Source organism: Bidens hawaiensis, unplaced genomic scaffold, assembly GCF_021521415.1.
Source record: "Bidens hawaiensis isolate Kalapana, Puna unplaced genomic scaffold, B.hawaiensis_p1.1 tig00047371_1, whole genome shotgun sequence".
In the NCBI taxonomy this organism is placed as follows: domain Eukaryota; kingdom Viridiplantae; phylum Streptophyta; class Magnoliopsida; order Asterales; family Asteraceae; genus Bidens; species Bidens hawaiensis.
In genome coordinates, this window is record NW_027498450.1 from 29,384 (window position 1) to 39,017 (window position 9,634).

Here is a 9,634-nt window from a genome sequence, read left to right on the forward strand (position 1 = left end):
TGTGTTTACCTACTCGATCATAGCTCGTTTAAATAAGATAATATCACTAACAATATTTCCTAACTATCCGGAAGTCTTCCACCAGCTGCTCCACGACCTTTGACCACGTGCTAATATCAGTCCAGTAGCGAAATAAGCGGAAGAATGAGTCTTGTAGCCGTAATTGATATTGAACATCCATCTTCACATGAGTTCGTCCATTAACAGCTACATTAAACTAGGATCCTGGATCCATGCTCCAGCTAGAGAATGCTCTGTGAGGATAATTGATTCAAGCACGTCTTCAAGAATAACATATCCTTAGTACCCAGTTGTTGGTGACTCAACAAGAAGTTCTATAAATCCGCCACTTCTCCCACTAAACATGTTACAGCCATTTTACTACGTGTTTGACAAGTCCAATAGCGAGATATCCGGTGGAATAAGTCTTGGAGCCGTTATACTTATTAAATAACAACCTACACACAAGAAACAATTGCTAATAATACCAAGTACTGAGGACCATTGATCCTGACAGGATCTGTCTAAGAATAACTGATCCAAGAACATATGTCAGGATAACGTATCCACAGTGTCAAATTTCTGTGCCCTAACAGGGGGTCGGTCGGTAAAATTGCGCATTAGTAAAAACCTGAGAGTTGTCGGTCATGGGCTTTAAATAAGGTCGCGAGTTTGCGCGAACTCGGTCATTTTCTTTCAGATTTGTTATGGTATCGGAACTAAAACAAAAAAGAATTAATGTTTAGTCGTTTTCCATTACGTTTATTATGGTAATTGAATTAAAAAATAAAACAAAACTCATCGTCTAATACGGTGCCTCCAAGTGCGGCACCAAAGTTCTTATTTATATTATAGTAATAATTCTACCATAACATTCCAAACGCACTTAAGCTCTCAAGATCAGAGTTTCGTTTTTGTCTCGATCGGATTCAAGATCGGGTTTCACCATTGTTTAGATCCAATCAAGACTAGAGGTAAATGTGAAGAGCTCGACATTTAACAACACCTACGATTTTGGATCTAGCTCATTTAAGGTATGTTTTCGTTAAAAATGTTTATTAAGTTGAGAAAAATTGGTTAGAAAAATTGATAAGTAAAATTTGGTAGGATTATGGATCGAACCATGTTGAGAAACAAGATATCAATCTTTATGTTAAACGAGCATAGGAAATTATATCTTGTAAAGCGAGTGAAGTTCGATACAAAAAGGACAAGTAAATGTAATTGTTTCGACTTAAGACTACTTGTAAATTTGATGAGTCAGGTTTGATAGATTCTTAAAGCTTAAAACTGGGTTAGGAAAGAGGTTTAAAGGAAGTGACTTGTATTGGATATTTTAGTGTTATTGGATTAACTGCTCGATTGAGGAAATAACGTTATAGATTAAACGAGTTAGGTGACGCGGGAGTGCGGGCTTGTTTAACAATAATGTTATTTGGGCTTTGTTATTTGGTTTTATACTTGGGCTTAAGTGTAATGATAAATGGGCTTCTAATTAATTATTTGGGTTCATAGGGGATCGAATTTGGATTATATTAATCAGTGTTTTCATTCCCTGTAAGCATTCTTTTCTCTTTATCGAATATACAGAACAGAGAAGACGGTTACTTCTTCTCTGGTTCTTCATCACATTCATAGGATCATCAAAATCCAATTCCAACTACAGAAAATCTCTGTCTTATCCGATAAATCATTGCGTGTAACCCGCTAATAGGTTTATCCGAAAGTGATTCACGATTTAGAGATTAATCCAGGCAATTGTTCAAGAAAATAAGATTGAAATCACGATTACAGATTTGCTTCATTGATCGAATCCATCCTCCAGGTACGCAATATATACAACAACTTGTAATATGAACTAGGATCCGTGAATGGGATCCGCGCAGATACAAGTCATTGCGGATGGCCTGCCATTTTTATGATTACAAGCCATTTTTTATTAGGGTTCAGATTAAGCTAGTTAGTTCAGTTAGATCTTGTTAGTCTATGTTAGTTTAGTTAAGTCTCGTTAGCTAAATGGTTGTTACAAAGGTTCAATATCTGGAAAGGGACACTCATACAAGTTTTAGAGGTGTGTGCTAGTCACGCAATTATAAGTAAATAAATGAGTGTTAACTAAAGAATGATAATGTGTTGATGTATAAATGTGTAACTATTCTAACATGCCTAGTTTATTAAAGTATGTGTGTAAATGTGTTATAATGGATGTATGACATAAGCATGGGGAAAGACAAGTCTTGTATGTGCTTTTGTTGAATGTGTAATGTAAGACTTAATCATAAGGAAAAGTAATCCTCTTATATCTTTTTGTTGAATGTAGAATGTATGGCATAAGCATAGGAAAGGGGAAGCCATGTACATGCTTTTGTTGAATGCATAAATATATGATGTAAGCACAGGGAAGGTAAGCCTTGTACATGCTTTTGTTTAATGTAGGATGTATGATATAAGCATAGAGAAGGGCAAGCCTTGTGCATGCTTTCGCTAAACGTGGAATGTATGACCCAAGCATATGGAAAGATAGGCCTTGTACATGCTTTCTTTTAATGTTCTTATGAGACGAATGAAATGTTTGCGTTATTTATGATTGAATGTGTAATGTTAGGTTATGGTGTGTATGTTAATAAGTAGTAGTTATACTATTACTTGCAAGTTAATGATAAGAGTATGAATCCAGTTAACCTAATGACCACACAAAGTAGCTAGAACTCACTCAGTGTGGTTAACTTTTAATATACGCGCGGGTTACATGTGAAGATGGAGCAAGCTTAAGATGTAGTGGTGGCTATCCATACAAAGATCTGGCATCCAAGTGTTATATATTTATGTTATGTCTAACTTAAAAAGGGTAAATTATTTTTATGTTGAATGTTTAAGACAATTATTCCGTTGGATTGATAATGTTTTCTCTAATTTAATTATCCATGAATAAATCCATCCGCTATGAAACACCCATATTAGGGGCCTTAGACCACTCCTATTAACAAACCAATAGTAAATTGTTTCACTATTTGATAAAAATGAAAATAAAAAAATAAACAAATATACCAAACTAGTTTGCAACATCAAACCAATTTGCAAACCAGTTCACGGTCACATGTTAAGATATCTATGGTCTTCTTTTTTATTTCTCCTTTTTCTTTCACACTAAATATTTTAAACTATAACATTGATTTTTTTGAATAATTTTTAATATCTAAGTTTAAAAAAAATATATATTGTTTATTTTAGATAAAGAAATTATTTTTTATATTTATAGTCACTTTTAATAAAAAAACAACAATTATAAATTATATTTGTTTAATAAAAATAGTGAGGGGTGCTAATGAGTATAGAAAGTTTGTTGCATTGGATTGGGTAAGTGAAAAAAAGAGAAATTAGCTTTATAAGACTTGTCATAATGAATGAGAGTGAGAACAAGATTGGAGAAATACTGGGAGAGGGGGCAAGAAACATTTCTCAGTGTAATATTTCTTGGAGAAGTGGATAAGAGATATTTCTTGATGTAATATGTGGGGCCCACTCAATTTTATTATTTTTTATTTATTTATATATCCACTAAAATTGTAACACTTTACCTCTCAATCTCTTCCACACCACTGCAACCTTAAAATACAATTCATCTTCTTGCTACGTGACACACATTTTCCCTTACCACTATGCATTATCTAATAAACATTAGTTTGGTTAATCTGTGAATAAAGATAGTCTTATATCTCAAGTCTCACTTCCAAAGAAAATGTCACATCGAAGTACATGCAACTATGTTAGTTTTATGTAAATTTCTGTTTTCTCTTTCACAGGAAAAAAGTATATAAATAATTGTTGATATCTATTTTATAAATATAAAATATGAAAAAGCTTCTGTGCATACACAATAATGAACTTTCACAACAGTAATAAGTAATCAATTTTCTTATTTTCAATAGAGTGAGCACTCACCCGAATTTAAATATATTAAAGAATCTCAACTTTTTAGAATATAGATATAATTTTCAATTACTAGCTAGGTCGTATATATCATTATCAAAATTTGATTTAAATTAATCATCCTATACGATATTTAAAAAAAAAAGGCACGTTATCATTCTTATATACTTGGACTATACATATATACATGTATTTAGAAAAATATAAACTTTTTATTTAACAATAATGAATTTAAAGGAATAATATTATATAACAGTTTTTACAATATTAATTATCTAATATTTTATATATATTTTAAAAGTTAATGATTGGTTGGTGTTACGGAGCATCTCTATGGCAAGAAACAGCTAGCAAGGCGATAGTAATTACCAATTACTGTATATATGTTGCAGGTGATTGTTCACAGAATCACATGCTACAGGTTACTGCATGCATTTTGTCACTTTGCGTGAGGCCACCCCTTCGTTAAAATCCAATAACTCTAGCTTTTGTCAAATTTTTATTTTCTTTTCTAAATAATCATTCATTAGTCACCGATCGACCTCTATTTGATTGATTTTTTTTAAATAATCGTTTGTTTTTAATGTCTCGTTCTCGTTTACATCGTTAAGTTATAAACGTCTTTTTAAGAAGTGAAATAAATGTGTTCGGTTACTTGTTAGCTTTGTGAAGATTTCACCAAAGTAGACTATGAGGCAAACCTGGTGCAAATTTCTCCTCTATACGCTTTTATTAGTTCATGATTTTTTAACGATTCACAAAATAACCCCGCTTTGCTATAAAATGAAGAAATTTTTACAAGGCATAATCATGATGGATTGTTGATATATTTTGACTCCGATAAATGATGCTATCTATGTAAACAAGGCAATTTTCAGTTCTAAAGTTTCTGGAAAAGTGGTATATTATATGTGTGGCATTATTTAATATTTCACTCTTTCAGCAACTTTAGTTATATATTTGGAAACGATCTTCGTTTTTAGTTATAAATCGAAAAGATTGGTCTAACTTCTCTTTTTAATTTGTTGTTTTTTTTATCTATTTTCTTGCTACTTCAGCATTTTTAACCAAAGTTGTCATTTGAAAAAAGAAAAAAAGAAAGTGGAACAAATGATTTGACAAAAGTAAGAAGAGAATGTATACAGTGGACACCCTTAGCAGTACCCTAAGGCTGAGGGGTGTGGGGCTTCAACGGGGGCGCTAGAGCCCCTCCGCTCGCGCCCCCAGGCGCTAACACCACACCACCAGGGCGCTAGTGGGGGCGCTAACGGAAAAAAAAAGAGAGGCGTGAGCTGATTAGCGGCTGAAGAGAGAGAGAAACTTGCATTGGGTTTAGAAAAAGAGCCGTTGGGCTCTTAAATATTAAAAAAAAATATTTTCTTAAACTATAAATATATACCTTTATAAAATATACTTAATTTCACAATTATACACCTTTCCTCCTAAAATCCTCTCAAAACTAACACAAAAAAAATGTCGTGGTACTCGTCTGATTCCAACTCCTCCGAAGAGAATGATTTGCTTCTTCATGTAGGGGGAGTTTTAACCGCAACCGTGGTGGATCTCTTGCAAAATCAAGCCCATCAACCTCGAGTCCCGAGAGTTAGAGCACCACCTCGTGATCGTGATCGATCGGGTGCTAACGATACTTTGATTAGGCATTCTTTTAGCCCTCAACCGGTATACGAGGAGTCGGATTTTCGAACTCGTTTCCGAATGAGCAGACAATTGTTCATGCGTATAGCAAGTGATTTAGAGGCACGGTATCCCTTTTTTCAACAAAGGGAGGATGCTAGGGGTCTCCCCGGTTTTACCTCTCTTCAAAAATGCACGGCTGCTATCCGTCAATTAGCGTACGGCATCTCGTCGGACGCTTTGGATGAGTATTTACAGATGTCGAAAAGGGTTGCATGTGAATCCCTTCATTTTTTCTGCCAAGGTAAAAAACATTAATTTTAGTTTTTATTAAATATTTATTACATTTTTTAATATATATTATATGTTTATAGATTATTTTATATACGTAGGAGTCATATCGATTTACTCACGGAGATATCTGCGTAAACCTACAATGTATGACATCCAACGCATATATGAGGTGCACGCAGAAAAACATGGTTTTCCTGGGATGCTAGGTAGCATCGATTGTACGCATGTTGGATGGGCTATGTGTCAAATGAATATATAGATATATTTTTTAATCATTATATTCTGTAGATGATTATATTCTGAAGATGATGTAAAGGAATGGTGGGGTCAAATCAAACATGTAAAAAATAACTAATGAATATATAGATATATTTTTTAATCATTATATATTATTTATATCCGTTATTTGAATTCTACTGTACAAAATAATTCGTAAGCAAAAGATAATGCAATAATAAAAAAGAAATATATGTGACTTAAAATGAAAAGGGCTTGGCGTAAAAATGGAGTGTCAAAGGGGTCAAGTAGGAAGGGTTAAAAGGGTCCAATAATGACGTTTATTTGTTGGAACGGGACCAATATTGCAGGGAGTGGGGGAAGTAATCAACGTGACTTTGTCACTTCTTTATGGAACTGATATTCCGTAACTCATCAGATTCAAAATTTTAAATCAAAATTTTACTAGAAATTGGATTCAATTCGGTTTAAATTTTGGGTTTTTTTAGTTCGACTCGAATAGCGAACAACCTAAGTGATATTGCCTAATAAGCATATTTTGCATTGCAATTTTCATACAATTTATTTTGCTTTGTTAGTGAATGCCATGATATGAATATGAAACTTTTTCTATACTTTGTATTCTAAAGATTAATATTACCGCAGTGGAGTTTCATAAGAAGTTATATAAATCACTAGTTAGTTAACGTTGTATGCATGGTAGATATTAGTTATTAATTTGGTTATCTTTTATATAAACATACTTCCTATAATAAAATCTTTTTGAGACCTAATGATTATAATCACCCCAACAATTAACTTTGTGTTGGGCCAAATTCCTTCATCAGGCAACATCTTCTTCACCCAAAGCACTTCCTTAGAACTCATCTTTTCTGTATGCCACCCGGTCGGACTTTAATAGTTCCTCAATGACTAACTATTTGGTCATGATCATGAAATAGGTGTTCAAGTAGGTATTACTTGGTGTTTGATGTTAACCTATCGATCTTCAATGAAGAGCTCGCGTTCGTTCTAAGAACACGAATTGAAAACATTGCATATACATTTGTGCTGATAAAAATCAAGAACTCTAAATGATGAGCTAAATTTCACCCATACACGTACGATTTTTTCAAAAGTCTTAACAAATTTATAAACAAACAAACACATCTAATATAAGATCCCAATTAAGCCACTACTAGGATGAGATAATGACAAAATTTTCATCAAACCTAGAAATCCAAGACGATAACAAACCTTTCCTCTATCCTTAAAATCTCAATCTCCGAAAATAGAGACGCTGTTCCCGCTAAGAATTCAGAATCCATATTAATTTTTCCAAATCGCAAAGAAAACAAAACAACAAAACTCATATTCAAGTGTCATGTTATGTCATCTTTTGGTCTTGGGCTGTTTCCCACTCCCTCTCTCTCCCCCCTCCCCTCCCCATCTTTACTTTTTAGCTTCATTTCAAGCAACCAAGCTGTCCCTTGTTGGAACCTCTGAAACACACACTGTGTATATAGTAAACCCTAATTCCACCTTTCACAACCTTATTATGCTACTAGCTTCTCATGAGGTACTATACTTACTTCTTCTTTATTTTTAAACAACCATATTTCTTTCTTCACTATCTTAAATTAGCTAAATTCAATTTTAGGGTTTGCATCTATATATGCTAATTTTAGTTATTAATTCATGTAACATGTTTTTTAGGGTTTAATCAAGAAACATTAATGGCGACAAGTGACACGAACAAAGAGATAAGAGCACAAACATCTTCACACCCATACAACAACCACCACCACTTGATTCATGACTCCTCCGAACAACCCATGGAACATGGATCCGACCTGGATCGGTTTACCGGATCTGGAGCTTCGGTTACACCCATTTCAGTCGGATCCAGGCTCTTAAAGTCACCAACACCCGCGGCAAGGTACCGCGAGTGTTTAAAGAACCACGCCGCAAACATCGGTGGCAATGTCACCGATGGATGCGGCGAGTTCATGCCGTCTGGCAACGAAGGAACCTTAGAAGCTTTTAAATGTGCTGCTTGTAATTGTCACCGTAACTTCCACCGTAAAGAAACCATTGGACACTTTCTTCAGCTTCCTCCTGCGTTACCATCACCTTCACCACCGTTCAACTACCACCACCATCACCACCACCACCAACCCAACTGGCCGGCATCCTCCATCAATGCTCCTGCTGGTGGATCTACATGTAAAGTAACTCATTATATCTAAATATATTTCCTATCTTTCTTTTTTTACAAATCCAACGTGTAAGTTAATAACTTAACATTACTATGTTAATAGAATGACATGTTATCAAAGATTATTTATTACCCTTTAATTACAAAATTCTTAACGCATTTTATCATAAGACGTTGTCAGATATAATATAGTTAATTTAAACGAGGGGTCATGTATCCTCTCACACCGTCTGACATCTGACCTCACACTGCATACAGACGGCCGTCTAGAAATACAAGTTACGGCATCTCTAACATAAATAACAGATGATTGTCGTATATGTAAACTAAACGGTCGTAATTTAACCTGGACGACCGTCTAGACTACGCATAGAGTGTCTACGCGTAGAGTGGGACAATAATTTGGTTTTCCTTAATGAGTTACCTATGTATTAAAAGTTGCATACTTAGCTAGTGGCTTTAGTTTAAGCTAATGATAATTTAAAAACATATGATATTATTATGAAATTTTTACAGATCCGCCATTGAATGCTTCCCCAGTGAAAACTGGAGTCGGGGGAAGCGGTGCGGCCACTGAGTCGTCTAGTGAGGAGCTGCCATTCACGGTGGGGGCGCCATACGGGGTGACAAAAAAGCGGTTTAGAACAAAATTTACGCAGGATCAGAAGGATAAAATGCTTGAATTTGCAGAAAAAGTAGGGTGGAGGATACCAAGAGAAGATGATCCAGAGGTTCAAAGATTTTGTGCAGGAGTTGGAGTTAAAAGACAAGTTCTCAAAGTCTGGATGCATAACAATAAAGCCATTTCTGGGAAGAAGCATGTTCAAGATTCCAATGAAACCATTGAATGATTGCATCGTACTATCTTGTTAGAATGCAGAAGAATGTTGTAATATGTTGTGGTTTTCATTGTGTTTTTACTTTTATTAATAATGTTTTGTTGGTGATCTTTGTTAAGTTCCATTATTTGGGGAGTTCAATTTGAATTCTAGATATGTTTTGTTCAATTAAGTTAATTCAAGAGCATGATTTAGACATTTAGTTTCTAATTATTTGATAGAATAAGTTACAATTATATCGTTACAATCCAATGTATATATTATATATATGAAAGATTTGTCCGAAATATATTGTGAATTTAGGTGAGGACAGTCATTTGTCAGTTATACTCCATCAGAAAATAGGGGTGGCTTGATTTCCAACAAATTATCGACATGATATTGTTGTCATGGCGGTCTCACCAACGGAATTCTCACTTATGGCTTAATGGCCATCGATTAGTACATGTAAAAGGAAATATAGGCATAACTAAAAAAATTAAACCGTAAACAAAAAAAGATT

General features: G+C 34.3%; 1 protein-coding gene across 1 annotated transcript; it reads left to right on the plus strand.

Moving 5' to 3' along the window:
* Nucleotides 1–7,104: 7,104 nt before the first annotated feature.
* Nucleotides 7,105–9,205, plus strand: LOC143596914 (zinc-finger homeodomain protein 2-like). Its single transcript, XM_077075570.1, has 3 exons — nt 7,105–7,654; nt 7,792–8,301; nt 8,810–9,205. Exons 2-3 carry the CDS (start codon nt 7,812–7,814, stop codon nt 9,142–9,144), a joined length of 825 nt encoding a protein of 274 aa, XP_076931685.1. The 5' UTR covers nt 7,105–7,654; nt 7,792–7,811; the 3' UTR covers nt 9,145–9,205.
* Nucleotides 9,206–9,634: the final 429 nt, after the last annotated feature.

What these genes read in the sequence shown, in the direction of transcription:
- LOC143596914 (XM_077075570.1), top strand. Translation starts at nt 7,812, where the DNA reads ATGGCGACAAGTGACACGAACAAAGAGATAAGAGCACAAACATCTTCA. An exon ending in TCCTGCTGGTGGATCTACAT is followed by an intron (nt 8,302 to 8,809) that starts GTAAAGTAACTC and finishes AAATTTTTACAG; the next exon opens with ATCCGCCATTGAATGCTTCC.